The sequence below is a fragment of the Falco rusticolus genome, chromosome 6, assembly GCF_015220075.1.
Source record: "Falco rusticolus isolate bFalRus1 chromosome 6, bFalRus1.pri, whole genome shotgun sequence".
Classification (NCBI taxonomy): Eukaryota; Metazoa; Chordata; class Aves; order Falconiformes; family Falconidae; genus Falco; species Falco rusticolus.
This window is the reverse complement of record NC_051192.1, coordinates 14,776,521-14,798,029: the sequence shown is the minus strand read 5'-3', so window position 1 is coordinate 14,798,029 and position 21,509 is coordinate 14,776,521. Positions and strand designations below refer to the sequence as shown.

The following is a 21,509-nucleotide window of genomic DNA, read 5'->3' as shown; positions in this document are numbered from 1 at the left end:
GAGTGTTTCTGTATGTACAAATCAGCTAATCTTACTTAAACATCTGCATACATATTGATTCACATGACCTAAACTAACCTACCATCTGAGGCTTTTCCACATATTTATCCTCAGAGATAGAATCAGATCAGAATGGATGTTCTGGGTTGACCTTGGCTGGATGTCAGGTGCCCACCAAGCTGCTCTAGCACTCCCCTCCTCATTAGAAATGTGGAGGAGAAAATAAGATAAAAAAAGCACTTGTGGGTCAAGATAAAGACAGGTTATTGAAGCAATAGCAGAAGTTGCACTTGTTAAAGTGAAGGAAAACAAAAGATGTTATTCTGTACTTCCCATCAGCAGGTGATGTTCAGGCACTTCCTGGGAAGCAGGGCTGCTCTGCTTGTAGCACTTGCTCCAGAAGACAAACACAGTAAATAACGGATGCCTCCCATTCCTCCTCCTTTCTCTTAGCTTTTATATCTGAACAGACATCATATGGTATGGAATATCCCTTTGGTCATTTTGGGTCAGCTGTCCTGGCTAAGTCCCCTCCCAAGATTTTGCCCACCCCCAGCCTGTTGGTGGTGGTGGTGGTGTGGGGGGAAGGTTGGCGAGACAGCCTTGGTGCTGTGGGAGCACTGCGCAGCAGCAGTCAAACCACTGGTGTGATATCCCCACCTTTCCAGCCCCCAATACAAGCACAGCACTGTGAGGGCTGCTATGGGGCTCGGCCAGACCCAGTACAATGGGGTTTTCAGTCTTTTCCCAGCTCTAACATTTCAGAACAAAGCCACTCAGTTTAAACACTGTTTTTTCACTTGGAACGTTGGAAACAAAATGATGAAAATAAATTATTTTTTCATGAGCACAGCAGGCCCCTAGTCTTGACTTCTTGCCAGTTTCCATCAGCCCTGGAGAGGCCAAACCTCCATTTCTAGGTCTCTACTAACTTAGAAGAAGGTGGACATCATCAGAAAAATGGCAATGTCAGATTGTTCATGAGTTATTGCACAGTTGCTTAAGTTTGTGAGATCACCAGGATGAACGCCGTTATGGAGGCTGGAACTTCTACAGGCAAGACCCACACATGGTAGGACAAGGCAGAACGCAGTTGTACTACAAACAGGACATTCATTCACATCTGATGTTCACCAAAAAGGCCCACAGTTATACTTAGAAAAGTACTTAGTCTTGTTGGTCTGCCCAGTTTCCATGGACAGTTTGGGCACACTCCTGTCTGACAGACCAGCTGACTGACTGCTTCTCACTCTGAGAAGAAACAGCAACTTTCCCTCCACCACATGACACTGACAGCTGTAAAGGGGCAATTTAATCTTTTGTAAGTATTTCTCTCATTTCCCTGATATTTTCTGTTGACCTTCTTCCAATGATGAAAGGCCAACAATGCTACAAGCAAATCAAAAAGCCCTGGAAATTTATTTCACAAATACATCTGTGTCAGATACATCTGACACAGCTTACCATGTGCAAAGAAATAACTTCTGTGTACTTGTTATAGCAGATCACTTCTGAGGAAAACCTTAAGCCAAGTTGACCTGAGTCCAGAGGGTCATTAAGATTTTTCCTGAACATTCTGTAAATGGATAACCTCAATAAATAAAGCATGCACTCGTGGCAAACAGCTGGTGCTTTTGTAATGAACCTTCTGATTTGCTATTAAACATTGCATAAACACTGTCTGCAAATTTGAGCGGTCTGAAAGCTCCCACCTCCTGGCAATAGTAAGAGAAAGTTAAAATTGACTGAAAGTCGAAATAGCCCTAGGTTGATACTGCTTCAAGCCTCCGTGTCTGCTTTCTCCCTGTAGGTAGCATGGGAGTTGAGTGGTACCCTTGGTTCAGGCATCCTCAGGGTGCCACCCAGACATGTCAGGGCTCGTTGGCCGAGTGCTGGTGCGAAGAGCATCGTTGTTTACTGAATAATCACTACAGGGTGTGTAGGGGACTCTTCCCTCCCCATGCCTGATGAAGGTCACCTCTTTACTATGTGCATATTGCTTGTCCTGACTTTTCCATTGATTATGAAATATAAAAAGTTTCTGGAATAGACACTGAAGAGACCAAAGCCTTTACATGTCATTGGAAACCTGCTTATCACAGATCAGGAGCAGCCCTCCCAGATATTGCTTGTGTAAACCTTATTTTTCTTCCTACTGTCCCACCATGCAGTCAATGAGCATTTATGATGGTCCTTTCTATCTAAACTTCAACCCTGATGCAGAATGACATATAATAAACCAAACTCCACCTAGAAGTGCAATAGGAGGTAAACTCCAAATACTACATGATTCATTCTCTTTACTGTAGGTGCCCTTTTATCACACTACCATATAATCTTTGATTTATCTCAAAAATATTTTTGGCAATTAGCAGGGATCATCCCAGTTATGAAGAATTCTTATCATTTTAGGACTAATATACAAACCGTGACCAGAAAAGAAAAGTTATGGAAAGGCACAAAGATCATCTATGCCTCTGTGAAAATCCATTGCAAAGGCATCAGAATGTCTAGACTGTGGCCACAGCCTGCTCCAGTACTGAGTCCATAGACCCCGGTATGTTACTTTTTCTTTGATGAAGGAAAAGCCATCTTCTCTTCACATTCCATTAACTGGCAATACTTCTAGGAGTAAGCGAAGAAGATAAATCCACTTCCATGAGAACTTTAAGTTCTTCCCATCAACATCCTTCTGAAGGCAAGAAAATAGAAGCAGCAAAGCTCATGTTAGTGCTTCACTGAGTTCCCTGTGCTGATTACACTTTGAGGGTTTTCAATTAAAAAGTCAACAGTCTTGTCTGAACTGACCCTGCTTTTTGTTCCAGGACCTTTATTTGCCTGAGCAGCCTAAAATTCTGCCTTTCATATGGCAGGTTCCTATGTTGCATGACCACCTCAGGCTCTTTGCTGAGGTATCTCTGTTTATCAAACGGTTGTTTTCTGTCTTCAAACCAAATAATCACTGGATGTAATTACCTGGAAATTATTCTCCCTCTCAATAAATGCAGGACCTTCACAGCTTCTGCAAAAATGGTCTAATCGTGCTGAATGAGAAAGAATCTAGAGGTAGGCATCTGGCCCTATTGAAGGCAATGGCAGATTTTACCTGGATTTGAGAAATACTAAGGATTATAATCTTTATGTATTCAGTTATCCTAAAATACTAGGCTGCCTTAAACCCAGATTGGCCTTTGAATCAGGAGTGTATATACCTGTGCACCTGCTCACACACTACAAAAGCACTGCTGTTTCCTACAATTTTCACTTTTCTGTGGTCATGCAGAAATTCGCTGTTGTATGCCAATAGCTCCCTCCTGCCAGGAATCCCTGCCTCGCTCAAAAAATATATTCAGTTTTTAAAAATTGATGAAGTTGAAGCATAGCTTGGTTTTCCAAAAAACAAATCTGCCAGCCCTGTATGAGTGGCTCAGGTACACATACTTTCAAATGGCACCGCACAAACAAGTGACATTCTTATAGAAAGCTAAAATAATAATATTTGAACATCAGTGATGTTAAATGTCTCAATTCAACTTCTTGCCCTCCTTCTAGAAAATTTTGGAATTTTTAGTCCAGGACCTGCTGATAATTTAAAATCCTTTGTGCCCTAAAAGGACACGTGCCTCCTACTCTGCTCCAGGCATGTATTTAGCAATGGGAAGTGCTTGCCATTGTCATCCTGTCAGGGACACACTGGATTTAGCCCATGTCAAACATGACCTGGTCACAGACCTGCAGCTATCCAGTCCTTCCAAAGGTCTATGTCCATAAACTATTTACCTTCCTCACTCACCCAGGTTGTTGTTAGTTAACCCATTAGATAGCATTGCTGGTGACGCCAAAGGATGCAAGGAAGAAACCCTGCAAGCCAACCAGTTAGGTGCTGTGTCAAGCTTTGAAACTAGGTGAAGCCAGAGCTCACGTTATTTGAATTTCTAGCAGATTGACAGCTGCTGTTCAGAGGCTCCCTGGCAGCTGTTGGGCCAGCGGTATGCCGCCACTATGCTTCTAGTCCACATTGCCTGAATCAAAGGAGATCTGAGTGACAGTGCTGACATAAGTCAAGCCAGCAGCTTTGAGGACAGGCAAACCTTGGAGGAAGAAAAAGTATCTTGGGTATTAAACAATTTGCTTTTTTACTTGAATGTGTTTAGAATGAATTTTTTCCTCTCATGCTTTCTGTAATGTACCTCCTGGGCATATGCTGTTTGCCTTAGACCTTCACAGTAATGGAGCTAATTACTTAGCTTTCACATAGGACTGAGGACACCCTGGCTAGCAGTATCAGAAAAAATCAGAAGAAAACAATAACAGCCCCACGGTTCCTCCCCAGTCCCTTCAGAGCCTTCCCATAGGCTTGGTTCTCTAAGGTGCTTTCTCTGATGCTCATGGCTCATTCTCTCAAGTAGAGAGAAGGACCTAACCTTGCTTCTCCAACACTAACGCCAGGGGTCCTCAAACTACGGCCCGCGGGCCGGACACGGCCCCCCAGGGTCCTCAATCCGCCAGGGGTTGGGGGGGGAAACCAAGCAGCTGCAGATGACTGCCTGTCACTGCATCCGCGCACCGTCCCCCTGTTTAAAAAGTTTGAGGACCCCTGGTCTAACCCCTCCAATCTTGTTTCCCTTCCCCGCACGGCGTGGCTCTCTCATTCCCTTTTGCTGTTTCCCAGACAAATCCAGGAACAAATCTGCACAGCTTTACAGGGTCCCCTCCCACCACCTGTACTCTTTGTTCTGCCTTTGTCTGCCCCCCACCTTTCTGCTCACCTTCCTTCGCCAGGTGGGACTGGCAAAACAGGTTCTCATTCTGGCTTTAGTAAATCTCCTTCTCAAAAAGAAATCGGACTTCTCTTATTCTGGACCTGACTCTGTGAGGTGCTGCAATCATTGCCCCTTTCAGTTCAGTAGAAAACCACAAGCCTAAGGCTAAATCTTAATAGTTCCCATTAAGCTTTTAATTCAGGTCTGTGAGGAACCTTACCAGCAGTGCTAGGTACAGGTTTTCACAGATATATCCACCAAATGCTAGACATACATAGTAAACTCACCAGAAAGCAGCATCCACAGGCATCCATCCCCTTCGCTGTCACATCCTGCTTCCAGTCACATCCATTCAAATCCCGGGTGTGAAACTGCAGTGCCAAATGAGAATGCCAACAAGTTCACAGGCTCAGGGGACCGCAGGCTAATTCAGGCTGGAAGGGACTGCAGGACATCAAAGCAGAGTCAGATCATGAAGTCAGAACAGACTGTGCGGGGTTTTATCCAATCTGATTTTTAATCCAGGTGGATCCAAATACAGATTTGTACATACGTGGGTGTAACAGAAAGTACAGTACCTCTCCGGGTCAAAGTTAAATTCCAGGATGGTATAATAAGCTTCCCACTGTTCTGCTTCCCAGCAGAGATCTGATTTTGGCAGACATCTCAGGCTGAGATGCAGAGTCTTTAGATGAGCTTGCATGGTGTGATGCTTATTGTTCTGTTTTGCCATGAGCAGAAGGCACTGGTGTGGTGTTGTAGAAGCAATCGCCACGACAGTGACAAGTTGCTCATACAGCAAATTATCTCTAGACAATCACCACTGCATTACCGCTTCACTTTTCTCTGGGGATATATTTGTAAATAGACATGCTGTAACACAGAAAGCTAAGAAATACTGACTAAATAACAAAGTCTAGTGATTCTTAAAATATAAAAGAGAGTCAGTGTACTGGACCAGGTGCCCTGTAAAACAAAAGTCCTCCCATTTTAAACAATCTTCTGCAAGGTGCTGAAAGAGGTGGTTCAGACTAGTAATTTATACAGTTCCAGGATCCAACAGAAATACTAAAAGTTATGAACATCCTCTGGAATCAACTGCCTCGATCAGCAGAAGTTGATGACCTCCAGCAAGAAAAAATTTCAGAGCTGCTCTTCCTATGCTGCGTGTTGGTGGTACCTCAAGACACATGCTGGTAGTTAAAAGCATGTGCAATTGGCAGGATTCAGCTACAAATTCAGGCACACAAATTTCGGTGTCTGACTGCAAGTGTTTGTATGTGCCCCAGTGACATAATTCAGTTGGCTAGCTCTTGAGTATTTTGAGCATCTTTGAGATGCTTTATGACAGCTGATGCTCAATGAGTAGCCCAGAAGAGTGTTGGTCTCCCACTGGGCCTCTGAATGTCAGAAAGGTATATCAAATATTCTAAGATGCCTAAAGTTGGACTAGACACCCATGCCTAGGCAAGTAAGTAGAGGTTTAATCTACACTGTCATTAGTCAGTGGTCATTATTCTTTGTCGTTATTCATTATTCTTCTGAATACAGACAGTGGAGCCTAGACAACAATTTGACTCAACCTGAATAGACTTAGGTTTGTTCAGCAGTGACTGAACCCTGCCTTTAGCGTCATTTCAGACACCATGCAGCACTGGAGATACCTGCACAGGGTTAACAAATGTGACATACAGAGATTTGTTGCCTTCTGATGAGGAAGGGCACTACTTGCCTTCAGCCAAGTGAATAGAGGCTCTGTTGTATTTTATATCATAGGCAACCTGTCTTTGATAGTTGTGCTGCTCAAGGAACAACCTTAGTCATGTCATTATCCCCCTAGTAGGTTCCTGTGCAAAAGTCTTATCAGCTTTGGCATATACATGACTTCCATCTGCCCTCCCATGGCCTTCAGTGATAGCATCCTCGGTTTTGCTCCCAATACATGTCTATATTTGGACACTTGACTGAGGGACAATATAGGTATCACAGCCTCTGCCAAATTTTAAGTGAGCTTTTAGGCTGGTGTGAAAATAGCGAGACTTACTTCCACTCCTGGAAGGAGCATCTGAAAAGCATTTGGAGTTATTTACTGATAGAATTGATAGAAATGACTTCTAGCAAGCTGTCCTGACTTGTGATAAAACACCTATGTGCTGAAGTTAGAATCTACAAGACTTTTTATCCAGCCTTTGGACGTTTAGCTCTACCACGAGTGGAAGATAGATAGATAGATTTGTCTTGAGCATACAGGAGACACACAGTAGATAGAACTTGTTTGTATCAGACTTAAAAGACTTCTTTATAAAGATTTCTTTATTTCAGATTGCTCCTTGCAAGTTTCTCTGCTTCTTAATTTCATGTACTAATTTTTTTAGGCCATGTTAGGGAAAGGAGAGAGTTGAGAACTTATACCAGGACAGAAAGATGGGGTTAGAGATGTCCAAGGATTCTGCTGTATATATCCCAGGAAATGGTTATACAGAAGGAATAATTCTTCAGTCAGAAGCAGTATGATTACAGTTGAATTACAACAAAACTATTAAACTTATAACCATTCCTAAGTCTTTTGGATTTGCCATGAGCCATTTTGCCTGAGCAGAGAAGTCATGAGTGTTAATAGCTTCAATTTTAGGCTTATGCAGGAAACTCTATGATTTCTGATCTCACCTAAATGATTAAATTCCATCGAAGTGCTCCCACAGTGCACAAAAGTTGATCTGAATGTAGAGGTTTGTGAGGTTTGGCTATAAGTAAGATTTGGCTGAAAAGGTGTATGAATCACTCTGAAAAATGGGCAGGGAAGAAATTGGGCATTCATGCTTTTCAACAATGTTATTGATGGTATATTTGTCTCCAGGACATTACCCTGTGCTGGAAAGCCACAGCTATGTAATTTCTTAGCTAAAGTGGTAGCCACAAGCCTGCTGTAGCCCTTCCTCCGATGCTCTGGAAGAGTATAACCATGAATCATGGTGGCAAACTGGTCCGTCAGGCTCCAGGAGAGGGGGTACCCATTGTCATCCAAGACACAGACACTGGGGAAGCAGCAAATGAGGTTAGCAAGGTACTTTTGGCACCTTGGGTTGTCTCCCCGTGACCAGGTTTTGCTGAGCAGACTGGCATGGGAGATGTCCAGGCAAGCCAACGTTAAGTTAGGGTCCATCCTAAGAGACAGTACACAAAGGGTGTTAGACAGAAAGCTGTGCCTCACATTCTCCGAGCAACTGCACTAGATTTAACGCTGCCTTCTCCAGTCAAATAGATTTCCAGGTCTATATCAGAAAGGGGAATCAAAGTGAGCTGATTTCATTAGGCTGGAAGTTTGGAAATAATTATAGAGGGCAGCACCACCCCATTTTAGAGTTTGAGTTTGAGCTCCTGAGTCCACACAACACGTTCCAGAGGCACCTTGTTCCTTACAGGAAGAGTGGAGAACATGTTAAGGAAGGCAAGGAGCCTCAGTGACATATTAGGTAGCACAGGGGAGTGGAAAGGTTTTGTTTTCCAGTCTCTCAGCCTCCAAGACTGATAGATTCCCTCTGGATTTTGAATCCACTGCTGAGAAATTTATTCCAGGCGTAATGGAGCCTCTTGTTTCCGTATCCTTCTGCTGTGATGTCAGACCAATGTCTTGCCAGCAGAGGGATGTTAGAAAACTTAGAAGGCTTCAAGCAGTTGTATAAAGCTCTCTTGTGAAAAACAAACTGTGGGAGTCCCAGATCCATCTATCAAATCTAAGGAGCCTTAACACAGGAAAAGTCAAAGGAGGTGGAAAGCAGACCTGTGGATCCCACGATTCATGATGAAAGGAGGGGATGGGGACTACTCTGGAACGTAAAAAGGCCAAGGTGATAGACTGACTAAGGAAAAATATTGGTAAGTATTTAAGGGAATGAGTCCTTCTTTACCAAGTAACTCCTTAGTCAGGTTTTTGACCCAGTCACAGAGAAAGCTCAGCAGTCTTCCTGACATTGTTGATGTAAATATACTTTCAGGAAATATATTGCTATAGTAATGACATCAACAAATGACACGGGGTGCTTAAACGTACTGAGGTCTGACATCTGGCAGCGTGTCCGGGTCTGAGTGGATAACCATCTGGAAAGAGGATATTTTCACATCTACCTGCTTAGATAAAGCCACAGTTTTGGATATTTCACATATTCCATCCTGGAGCCCTGTGTATACAAAGATAAATACGAAGACACTTTAAAAAGAAAGCATTTTGGGGGCAAATAAAGTTCAATAGTACACTTTAAATGGAACTAGCCAGATATTTGAAATCTCCAAAATTATTGGCTATGTTCCCTCCACACTCTGGCTTTACATACATGAAGGTCAGAAGGCACCACACTTTTCATCTAATCCAACCACCAGAACAATGAGGACACAGACCCTCTCCAAGTGACCTTCCCATTGAACTTCTACCCTCTGTTTGAGCCACAGTGAATTACCCAGTCCTAACATAAGGATTTCAGTCATGAAGGAATCACCTAATCCATAATCACGTTAAAAATGCACATGTTATTTCCCATTTAGGTCTTGTCTGGGTTCAGCTTTCAAAACTGGCTCTAACTAAGCCTCTAATTACCACATTAACTACTGCTCACCTCAGTCTGCATGTTGTCTACAGAATCCTATGGCCAGTAGCAAAATTAAACATCAACAAACATGCCTTCCTGACAAGGAAATAGCTTCATCTAATTAAAAACAGAACTTGAAATGGTAACAGTGAATATGATATAGACAAAATTCAAAAGCTAGAAAAGCCATATCCTAGATCTTGTGTTTTACTTGAGTAAAAAAAGCCTTTCTAAAGAGCAGAATGGCAGGATCTACACTCCGTGAAGGCTTTGTCTGTTTTGTTTCCTCTAAACCAAATAAGGCTGGACTGTACCTTGTATCTGAAAAATTTGTCCCCAGTTGACTGCATTTGGGTTTTCCAGTAGCTCCTGGTAAGCCTGTAGCTCCTTGTAGAAAACTGCATAAGCATTGGTATAATGGTCAAGGTCATCCATCTCATTCTAAGGAGAAAAAATATGGAAGTATTAAAAATTCTCTCCCTTCCCACATACGTCTTTCACATTGGAGAAGGACAACCCCAGAGATCTAAAGAATGTTCCAAAGCTTCAGGTTGGCTTCTTTTAGGACATTTTCAGTAGCGACTCTCGAGCAAGACAGTAGAAATATCTGTTGCTCTCCACAGTGTCATATTAGCAGAAAACAGCAATGGTAGTAAGGCCTCACGTACCCAAGACAGAGTAACCCAAACCTGGTGGCAATTTCTTGAAATTCTTGCCTAATTCATTGTTCAAAGCTCACTTCTACTGCTGGTTGCCCCAAAAACTACACTGTGTTACTTGGTTGCCAAGGTCAACATGTTTAGACCTCATCTCTTCTGGTAAACAAAATAGTACCAATGCTTGTTCTCTGTCCCAGAGCTGAAATAGCACAGGCTGGCCTCATCAATACTATTAAACTCTCTTAGTCTCCCAAGCAGGTTGGAAAGGTCCAAACTTCCAGCTGGGGGTTGTCCATGTCCTGTGCTGACTCCTGGATTGCTGATGTAGGAGAGCTGGTTTTCCCAAGGATTTAATTCTTTCTAAATTGAAAGACAAATTAATCCCAATGCCAAGGATTTAACAGTACCCCATAGAAGCCTACATCACCAAGGGCTTGTTTCCTAGCCTGGCATGGGGGAAGCACTCACAAATGCGTGCGACTCAGAGATTGCTTCATCACAGTGGACAGAGGGGGTTAAGACATTGTTCACTCCCAGCTTCTCTTTAACACTGCCTGTTACAGACTAAAAGACTGCAGAAGGACCCTTCTTTCACCTTGTAGTCACATCTGCCCTATCACAACCTCACTAAAAACTCTTTTTTTCTGTCTGTCCAAAGGCTAGAAAGACAAAAGAATCCTTGGAAACTTTGGTCAAGTGGCATGAGTGCAGGTAAAATGTGTCTCCGCATAAGCTGTGCAAGTTAATCTTCAGCTGTATACTTCAGAAATAAGTTTGGTTATGCTAAAATCAAGGCAGAATGTTTCAGGATAGAGCACTCCCTATAGTGGGCTTTGTGCTGGCACCCACTGGGATGTCCTATTACACTTTACACCTCCACCTGTTACACACTTCCCAGATAAAGCTAGCTCCATCCATAAAGCTCTCGGAAAGCTGAGAGGGAGGCCACAGTCGCATTGGATCTACCTCTCAGAAACACAGGCAAAAACATGTCAATCTACCTCCCTCTGCGGCCTGGTAATAACAGCTTTGAAATCTGGCCATGAGTCCACCACCACCTCCTTCCTGAAGGGGTTCCCTCGGTTGATGTTCATCACAGCTCCATAAACCTGCAGGATGGAGAGCCAAGAGGAGACAGGCAGTTTGAGACCTGCTAACGTGGCACACATGCTATAAACCAGAGGCTGAACCAGTGACATAGAGCTGAAAGCACACATTTAGGTTGTCATACACACACACAAACACCCCACATCATAGGTTGATACCTACACATTCATCAGTACAGCATATCACCATGAAGATAAACCATTGTCTAACTAGGCCAGCCTTCATTACTTTGGAGAGGAGGTGGACCAGTTTGCTTCTTTCTTTACTTAAGTATGTGGATTTGGGTTAGTAAGTGGGGCCAAACAGGTATCTCAGGTGTAGTCATCTATACAGCAGATACCAGTCTGTCCAGAAAAACCACAACCCTCTCCCCACAACTCTGGTTCCCCAACAAATGTCCCGATTCACTTACGGAAACTCCACAGAAAACAACATCTCAGCACTGTGTTACCTTGAGGGACTCAGGGAAACTCCACCTTAGCATTTTCTCCAGCATCTGCAGCTTCGTGGAACAGTTGAGCACCAGCATCTTTCTTGCTGGGAACACACACAAGGTAGAGTCACTCAGAAAAGCAATAATGTGGAGGGACTGAGTGGCATAATTGCTAATTTCATAAAATACAATAGCTCCCACAAATGCCCTGTTTCCATTTTCCTATGGAAAGCGTTTTGGGAATAGTTTTTTTTCAATATCTGGATGTGCACAGAGCAGCAAGATGGAATGGTGTTCGGCAGACCAAGTTGGAGTCAGAAAATCCTGGGCTTAATCTGTTATTCTATACGAGGTTTCTTGTGCAACATCAGGCAGGTCACTTACAGATAGGTTCAAAAAGAGGGCTTTCTCACATATGCCCCACAAAATCGTGTTAGCTTTTGCTGGTAAAACCTGTGAAAATACATTCTACTGATTTCTTTTTTTTTGAAGCCTGGATGTACTATGTTAATTCAGCCTTTAACTTTTTAGGCTATGATTTGGGACAGCTCATCCCGCAGCATAACTTCTTCAGCAGAGGAGTTACTGCAAGAATGACAGCCACAAATCCTATTTGTGAAACAGCTGCCTTGCCTTGGTAATTTTTTTCTTTTCACTTTTGCTGTAAATCTAAACTAGCCCATCCAAAATAACAGTTACAGTCTGTCAAAAAAAAAAAAAAAAAGACAAGGAACCTACCCCCCTCAAAAAAACCTGAAGAAACCCCCAAACCCTAAACCAAAAAAAACCCCAAGAAGCAATGAAAATCTATCTTCACTTAAGAAGCCCAAGGAAAGAATTCAAACTCTAAGGTTTCTCAGAAGTACCACATCCTTCATCCTCTCTTTTATTTCCTAAATGCACATGAATTAATCTTAAAAGCATTTCCCTTTGCTGCAGTTTGTTGTACATCTTAACGTACCTTTACAAATTATCGCAGCCATCAAGTACCCACCTTACTACTAACAAACATCTTGCAAGCAGCCACCTCAGGATCACAGATGGAGCAATACATCCTGTGGCAGGGGGCTGGGTGGTCATCCATCCTCAGCTCCCATGTTCACTTATTAGACCCTATATGGCTACTACAGAGGTACTGATCCACCAGACAGATCGCAGGTAAGACAACAACCAGGTGTTACTCGATCTGATTTTCCTATGCTTTTAAGGGAAATAAAAAGCACCGGCATACTACAAATGTTGAAGGGTCTTAGCATTGACAGCTTACCTTGTCAGCACTATATATTAACCTCATAGTTGATTTTCTACTGAGTTAAGTCAAGGAGTCTTTCCAAGACAACTGCTATGTCTGATCTGTTACCCACAGAAAAAGGCTTTTATTCACTTATCCTTAATAAAATGTGCCAATCTGGCCGTTTTCCTATTTTGTTTAATTCTACAGAATGCATGGCGTATATTTTTTTCTAAAGGCTTTTGTATTTCATAACATGCACCTTACTTCTAGGTTGTTTTGGTTTGAAACATTTATTCCGGTTTCCAGGCGACAAGGCTTTAACAGAGAAACAACTGCCTACGCCACAGCACAGCAGTATACATGCAACTACACCTAAAGCAGCGTTGATATGTGTTTGAATATACAGCTATTTTCACTTAAGGACAGTTCTTATACCTCTATGCCTAGAGGAACGTTCAGACTGAAAACAAATACTGCACCGACAGACCACTTGATCGTTTACCTGCTTTCAGTCTTGTAGCTTGTCCTTCCAAAGTGCAATGGTGAACTTGAAGTGAGGAGACAATAAAATGCACTCTCTTTGTGGCCACTTCTGCAAGGGGAATGATGAGACCCCTTGCCCAGAATCTTAAAACTATAATTTCATTGATCCAAATTGTTCCAAACCGGTATACTACTCCTAAAAGCTTTATTCTTTCTTTCTTTTGGGGAGCATGGAAATAAAAGCCAGATCCAGCCACACCTTCAGAAGAGGAGGGACTCTGTAAGCCTAGTTAATAAAGTGTCGAAAGGCTTGTGCAATGGTATAGGCTCTAGCAAGAACCTTTAATTTTTTCATTAAGACACTTGATCTCTTTGCATTCATACCAGTAAATTATCTGCTTTGCACATACTTTATAATTATCCTTTTTCTTCTTAGTGGTAGTGAAATTAAAGTAGTCGGTTCTCACTCCCAGTGGCAAGCTTCATACAATGAAGGAAATAAGAGCCTGAGATAAACAGCGACATATTCTGCCAAAGAGAAAACGAACCCAGCCAAGCGGCCCCAAGCGTCGTTTTGAGGCGGCAGACCTGTTCACCCTTTGACCGATTTTTCAGTTGTTCCAGTCTGTCCAGTTTGATGATACTAACCCATACTGTCCTTTTGATTTGGACTTGACAACCACATTGTTTGTGTTGTTTGACAACACAATTTTAAATAACAACAATAAATACATAAATACCTAAATTAACAACAACAAGTCAGAAGAGCCAATAAAGAAGGAACATCCAATTGTTACGGGAGAGCAGATGCAGAAAGATGTTTCCTTTGAACATGAGGAAGGGTTGATACGGGATACAGACTGATATCCCTGCTCTACCTTATCTGTGGCTTAAAACTTAGCTACTTGAAGCCAAGGTCTGTGAAACTGAAGAGTACCCTATGCTCCCAGGTCAAATCACACAAGTTTACAGCTCCACACACACCGATCAACAGTGAACCTGCTGCTAGAAGAGTCCTCCGATCTCATCAGAAACCACAATCTGATCATTCTGCAGCTCTGCTCAAGGGTATCCACCACCAAGGAAGCTGAGCTAAGACATCCTAAAAGGCTGGATTTATGCTCCTGTTTTATGTTGTTCTCTTCACGTGCGTATGACAACCCTGAAGTAATGACATCCACAGCCAGCCTATCACAAAATCACCCCACGTGAGGAGGAAAAAATAAAATTATGTCTTGCTTCCACAACTATCCAGCCCTGTAATGCAGCACCTCCACTGCTGGTAACAGCTTTACACTGCATTTACAAGGTGTCACATGGAAGGCAGGAGCGGGGAAATTTTCCTCGACCCCTGTGTTTGATCTATCAGTGCCACAGGAAAGCAGAGACACTTGTGCCCGACCAGTCTGCAGTGTCCCATTACAGGGGCCCTTCACCAAACAGTCCCACCGGATTGGAGGGTGATTCGATTGACTTGTTTAGGAAAATGCACCAACAGCATCATGGGGACCCCTCAACGAGTCTTCCCGATTGATTTGGTTATGTCACCCATGGCTGGCAACTGCTAGTGCCCATGAAGGACTAATACTAACAGTTTACGGAACAACACTATTTATTAATATAAAATAGTGACAAAACCAGATTTGTGATTGCCGGTGGTAGGGACTGTCTGCAAAAACAAGCTTGAAGTGATATACAACCAAACTATAATCACTAATAACAGCCACCATGAGTTAGTTATTCAGTGCTCATAAGGCAAAGTTCTTACCCAGCAGGTGTCCCTACGGGGGGAAGAACACAGGTTCAGCTCATTGACTGATCCCAGAAGTTCCAATGGAGTGCTCCCCCGCTTCTCCGCTCATTCATTCACCTTTTATACTTTTCTTTACTCTCAGGTGGAGCTTGAGTGACTGTAGGCATACATTCTTATATTACTGATTGGTGTAAAATTCTCTCGCTTCTTGTTTAAAGATACAGCTGATAAAAAATAGAAAGCGCATGCTCGGTGAGGGGTGGTCATACCTTGGAGGTGGGATAAACCAAGTGTGAATGTCTTTTTTTATTGAAGTAATGAATACAAAAATGGCAGAGGGGGAAGCATCTCATGCATTTGATAATTTTTTAATAAAAATCCACCATGGCAGGGAAATGAATAATTTTAAGAAAGTCAAATAGCAGATTTGCAACTGAGCATTAGATAATCATATTTTTACCACGTTTACTATGTTTCAGCTTTAAAGAGGATTTAACTCCAAAACAAGAGTTAGTTTGGTAAGAGATTGCCTTAAATGATTTACAGATGTGATATAAAAGTTCAAATGTAATGGAAAAAGTTGCCTTGTTCTATAAAAAATGCCCAAATAAACCCAGCATCCCTTTCCCTCCCTTCTCCTAAGACAGTATATATAACCATTAGAGGTCATCACAGGTCCAAAAAAACCTTGATTGATTATTTAAATCACTAGAGTCCCAGAATGCATCTACTGATTTATATACCAATATTCATAGAAAGTGTTTTCACCAAAATTCAGCAGTCACAACAGCAAAGCCATTAGGAAGAAAAGACTGTTTCCATGATCAGCATCCTGCTGCTTCAAGTAACACAGCATGCTGGCCTAGGTCATCTTCAAAGGAAGTCCACCTTCTCATAGGTCTTTTCAATGAGGGTTAATATGTTCTTCAAGTCAGCTGACTGCTGGATAGTGTTCATATCCTGCAAAAGACCTTCTTGATTTTTTATCTTCAAAATTTCTTCCTAAAGAATGAAAGAAAGAACAAAAAAAAAGAAAAAGGCTTCCACCGAGTCCAGCGGAAACATCACTGTCATGCCATCTAGCTGTACCTAAATACAGCTAAAATAAAAAGATTCAAAGACCCAGAACAAGACAGCCTTCCTTCCATCAGTTACAGAGAGATACAGTTCAGGAATGGCTACAGGTTCTCTAGGACCACAGGGTTGCTAGGAAAAGGCACAGGATCCTTTAAATGGCAGGTTTCCTAGGGTTTTGCTCCGTTTTAAAAACATAAGCATACAGGTCTAAATGGAAAGAAAAAAAAAAAAGAAAAAGAGAGAGAACTTTCAGATACTTCAGAATTTCAGCACTACCTCCAACAGAGGTTAAGCGATGAAAGCACATTCTGTTGCCTTCCTTCTCCTAGCCCAGGCGTCTCTGAAAATATATTCCATGCTCACCTGCAAAATGGGTGCCTGTAAACTGCGCTTGGGGAGTTCTGGCAGGTGAAGTGCTCCACTGCTATTCTCCTGGAATATCTAGAAAGGGAAAAAAAGAGTAAAAAAATAACCCAAAATCACACATCAAGCACACAAGAAGGAAAAACTAGCTGTTATTATCCAACTTCTGAGAACTAAACTTTTTAATTTTGCAACTGAGGTTGGGAAGACAGAAAAAAAGAGACCTTCCCAGAGGCAAATACGGCATTCCTTATACAACACACTCTGCAGAAACAGCTTGTACGGGACAGTGCTGGAAGCTAGCCCATTCCTCTAGGTTAGAGTGCAGCAGCATCTATTGGAAATGAAATACCTTCCTGGCCTTTTTTTCATCTTCCTCTAACTGGTTCTTGAGCACCTGAATTTTGTACTGCAGGTCACTTATAGTTTCTTTGGTATGTTCTGCTGATCGCTTAGCTGCATTTATTTCTTCCTAAGACAAGATAGACACAAAACCAGAACAGAATTTAGAGATGGTGAGCCTTCTGTGTATAAGATACTGATCATCAGCATCAGCTGAGTCACTTAAAAGTTCAAAAAGATACACTGCTTTGTTGCAAGGGTGGGTGACAATGAATAGACAACTCCTCCACAACAGCACAGACATAGCCAGCAGCCTGTCTACTAAAAAGTTACAACACACCCTGAGCAGCAGCAGATGGGTAAGATACTTTTGTTCCCTTCCTTGCCTTTCATACCTGCAATTGTATCAAAGACTCTTCATTTGTCTCAAGCATTTGTTTCTCTGCCATTAGAAGGCTCAGGACATTCTTCAGGTTGCCCAGCTTCCCTGGGGGCACCTTCAAAGTCTTGAAAAATCTCAGCACCCTTTGTTATAGAAAAAGGAAAACATGACTTGTTTGGATGACTTTGCAAAGCAAGAAGAAAACTGCCTAATGACTTTTCTGGGGAAAAACTAATCTCAGTTCAGCCCAATTGCTGCCAGTGAAGTAAAAGGATCCAGACAGGAAGAAAAGCTGTCTTGAATTGTTTTCCAAAATCACGTGGAATATATGGCTAAGGAAGGAACCAGGATCAAGAAATCCCACCATTCCAACCTTTACTATTACACTGACATTGTGGTGTTTCTATCCCATTGACCTGTAACACTCCCTGACTGTAATATTTACCCAGTTCTGACTGTTCTGCTTTTCAAAGTAAAACTAAGTTCTAAAATATTCAATTTTAACTGCTTCCAAGCAAAGACTATCCTAGCAGAATCAAACGTGACATAGTTTTATGCCAGGGGAAGTGTTTTAGCTTGCTCTCAAAGGTCCTTCTGATTCTGAAGAAGACCTGAATCCTTCCAAGCTGGATCTGAAGCTGTTAGATACACCAAACTGCCAGAGTTCCTGTGCATCACAGATGAGACTGCAGGAGTTTGGCAACTGAGAAATTAAACAGGTCACAAATCACAAAACAAAAAAATAAAAGAAAACCATTTATGAGAAACTAGCTCCTCATGTTTGAGTCTTGAGGTACTGTACACACAAAGAAAGCGACGTATGAGCTCAGGCTCTATGTCAGTAAAATCCTGGTATACCCCCCCCCCCCCCCCAAAAAATTCTCAGACACTCAAGCATATGTAATTACTCCCAGAAGGAAACAAAAAGGCTGCAAGTTATGCCTCAACACAAAATTTCACTTCTCTTAGAAGTAACTTCAACAGTCACAAAATGAATTAGCATTTAGGAAGATTTAGCTGTATCTGCTCCTGCCACTACCATAAAATGAGAATAAAATAAATAGTTGCCCAAAAATTTAAACCCTGGGTAGAGTACAAAGCTGATTCAAGGAGCTCTTAAGAATACCTCCCAGGTTCTGTTACTCATATAGAAGTAGTTAAAGTGGGTCTTCCAACAACTCTTCCTTGTTGACTTGAATCAACACAGTGTCAAGGTATTTCCCTCCTTGATTTTGCATCAACTCTCCTTTCCAAGATTTCCTAAATGATCGCTCCCAGGAGCAATTCTGTAAGCATGGTACAAAACAACTAGCTAAACTAAATCACTTTTCTCACCTTTTTCTTTTTTTAATTTTGATTTCTTACCTTTCTTTCAGTAAATTGAGGTGCTTCTGAACATTCTTTTTTTTCTCACTATTTTGGCACAAAATAGATCTGGAAAGAAAATAAAGGCAGAATTTTCATCACAAAGCCTGCAAGCACAGAGAACTCATCAAATAAAGTAACAGAGTTGTAACTTCTCTAGCTAAAATTTCCCAGCTTCACATAGAAATTATTATATTATACTGGACAAAAATATACACAGCCAACCATATTACCCAAAAAAAAGCTCCAAAGCTTTTCCAGCTCAAGCAATGTTATGATTTTTACTTTACTCCTTGTGGAAACAAAGAGCCACCGCCAGGATATTTGGCACTTACAGTATTACTGAATCCATTACAGTTTCCAGAAACCACCTACTGCTCTCTGAGAGAGTCTGCCAAGATGCCATTTCAGCACTGGTTAGCTTCACCTTTTTTGAAGGACTTTCTCCTGCTAACACAAAGGAAAAAAGGAAAAGACTGAGAGGGGATCTTATCAATGTCTACAAATATCTTAAGTGTGAGTGTTAACAGGATGGGGCCAGGCTATTTTCAGTGGTGCCCAGCAACAGGACAAGGGGCAACAAGCACAAACTGCAGCACAGGGAGCTCCACCTTAATACAAGGAAAAACTTCTTTACTTTGAGGGTGATACAGCACTAGAACAGGCTGCCCAGAGAGGCTGTGAAGTCTCCTCTGGAGACATTCAAAACCCACCTGGATGCCACTCTGTGCAACCTGCTCTAGGAGAACCTGCTTTAGCAGGGGGTTGGACTAGGTGATTTCCAGAGGTCCCTTCCAACCCCGACCATTCTGTGAATTTTACAAAAGAACACTACTTGCAAACAAAAGCATATGATTAATACGTGCATATACAACACATATTATATGAATGCACACTGGCTAAGACTGTATTGCAAATACCCACTGTTACTGTCCAGAAAGAAAACTTTGAAACTTATTTCAGTGACATCTCAGACATCCATGGTTTCAACATTACAGTTACTTCTACTTTCAGTGGTTTTTTCAAACCACTGGATTTGTACAAGACAAACATAAGAATACAATCCCACCTGCAGGGGAATAGTCCCCGTATTCCTTAGCTTTCCTTTTGACCGTCTGAGTGACCTGCTGAAAAGAAAAAATGTACAGCAAATGTGATAATTTTGCAACATCCTCTGCTGCTCAACCATTCATCTACTACTAGCAACCTGCTATAAATGTTCTGTGGAAGCATGTTAGTGCTCGACAGAGAGCTGTTGACACTGACCTCAAAAAAGACTTTGAGCTGTGAAACAGTAATTTATCTTATGCAGGTTAAGGAGAGCAATTCCCTGTCTTAATTCCTCCCAATCCAAGAATGAGGTCATGAAATAAGGAACACACAAACGTATGGCTATCCATCCACATCTTGAGATGACACTGTTCCTAAGTTCAGAGGTAAAGCAAGCTCTCGCCAACAGAAAGCTGCCTAGGACAATCCTGAGACACGCATAGAATATTTTCCAGAACTTAATACACTGAGCTGAGTGAACTGTGACTTTATGACTGTTCAAAGAGATGCTATGCAGTTCTTCAGAACTGCACAGCCAGCTTGCCTTCTCATTAATAACCAGGGAATGCTTCCCTCTACTTGTCACAGGCATGGTAGCACGCAACTAGAAATTCTGGAAACCAGACAGCAGCTAAGGCAGTGGGACTCAAAAGATCTGTTCACACTGGACATTTCCTCAAGAGGACGACATTTAGCTAATGAAATATTCTCTATAAATGCCAGTAAAAACTGGGCAAAAAACGCTTCTTTTTTTTTCTTTCATTACTTTTTTAATTTGTTTGATCCAAAATAATGGTTACCTTTCTTTTTTGTCCTTTTGGTCTTCCTTCTCCATCTGTTCCTTTTGTTTTGCTGGATGGCCCTTGCTGATTTTCTGATGTAAACCAGTTTTTTGCTGATACCCAACAAGCAGTCCCTCTCATTTTACTGTAAGATGTGTAGTGGCATGTAAGCCAAATGGAACCGGAAGAAACAAAACCAAAATTAAAATCCAGCAATTATAATCCATACAGTACAAAGCATACATTAAAAAGCAAAATGACAGAAACACCCAATGCTAAATAAGCCCAAATGTTTGCATTTTTTTTTAACTAAAAACCTAAATCTTGCATATTTATCCCAGTGTAGGACCATGAAAAAAGCATCTCTATTTGGCTTTTAGACAAATGTTTGTGTATGTTCCACACATCTTTCTAAACCTAAAAGCCAGTAAGTCCATATGCCAAATGGCAGCAATAGCAACACAACAGTAACTGCACTGAAAACAGACTAATTTGTTCTTGAAGGCATCCAACAACAGAAACTCTTAAATCATTCAGCGCAGTTCAGCGTGGCTATCACATTACTAGAACTTTTTACCCTAGCACCTAACCTTGCTGCAGTTTAATCCTGTAGCTTCTTTTCTTACTCACTATAGAGAAAAAAAGAAGCCACGCAGAAGAGAATAATCATTATATCCCAGTAGCCTTCTCTTTCTTAAGCATGACGACTCAGATGTATTCAGTTTTCCTTTCATCCCCTCAGGCCACTTCTTCCCTCACGCGGAAACCCCGTCACGGCTCGCCAGGTAAATAACACCCGCCTCCAGTACCGGCTTTCCGGGACAGCATTTGCAACCCACCGCAGAGAGCGAGGCGCGGACTGTAACTGCCACCACGCAACGCTGCCCGCCACGGCCGCGGCCCGGCCCCGCCCCGCCGAACCACACTCACGCCGGGAGCTGTAGTCCGAACCACCCACGACCCCCTCAGACCCCCAAACTCCCGCTCCCCGCCGCTACCGGATAACACCGCGGGAACCCCCACGAAACCTCCCGGCGGCTCACCGCTAACCTCGCCTCACCCCGCCTCAGCCGCCCCCCGCCTTCCCGCGCAGGCGAGCGCACGCGCAGTGCGCGCTCCCACCTCCCGCCAGA

The 21,509-nt window shown here is 42.3% G+C and overlaps 2 protein-coding genes across 10 annotated transcripts; both read right to left on the bottom strand.

The window, feature by feature from the left end:
* Positions 1–562: 562 nt before the first annotated feature.
* Positions 563–15,103, bottom strand: GLYATL3 (glycine-N-acyltransferase like 3). 4 transcript variants are annotated; one of them, XR_005105117.1, is made up of 8 exons: positions 15,031–15,103; positions 11,564–11,649; positions 11,007–11,114; positions 9,661–9,787; positions 8,815–8,941; positions 5,342–7,927; positions 5,038–5,207; positions 563–2,692 (listed from the first exon to the last, which is right to left on the bottom strand). XR_005105117.1 is itself a non-coding variant. In XM_037393133.1 (6 exons), the coding sequence occupies exons 2-6, from the start codon at positions 11,639–11,641 to the stop codon at positions 7,321–7,323; spliced, it is 1,047 nt and encodes a 348-aa protein (XP_037249030.1). In that variant the 5' UTR covers positions 11,642–11,649; positions 15,031–15,103; the 3' UTR covers positions 4,934–7,320. The 4 variants fall into 4 exon arrangements, 1 of the variants encoding a protein (XP_037249030.1); XR_005105115.1 differs by having other exon boundaries at positions 5,038–7,927; XR_005105116.1 differs by having other exon boundaries at positions 5,051–7,927.
* A 346-nt stretch (positions 15,104–15,449) lies between these two features.
* CENPQ (centromere protein Q) lies at positions 15,450–21,505 on the bottom strand. 6 transcript variants are annotated; one of them, XM_037393136.1, is made up of 9 exons: positions 21,423–21,505; positions 20,395–20,546; positions 19,614–19,671; positions 18,880–18,994; positions 18,545–18,613; positions 17,193–17,322; positions 16,808–16,927; positions 16,456–16,533; positions 15,450–16,017 (listed from the first exon to the last, which is right to left on the bottom strand). In XM_037393136.1, the coding sequence occupies exons 2-9, from the start codon at positions 20,515–20,517 to the stop codon at positions 15,889–15,891; spliced, it is 822 nt and encodes a 273-aa protein (XP_037249033.1). In that variant the 5' UTR covers positions 20,518–20,546; positions 21,423–21,505; the 3' UTR covers positions 15,450–15,888. The 6 variants fall into 6 exon arrangements, with proteins under 6 accessions (XP_037249033.1, XP_037249037.1, XP_037249038.1 ...); XM_037393140.1 differs by having other exon boundaries at positions 18,880–18,991; XM_037393141.1 differs by having other exon boundaries at positions 19,614–19,668.
* Between the last annotated feature and the right edge of the window lie 4 nt (positions 21,506–21,509).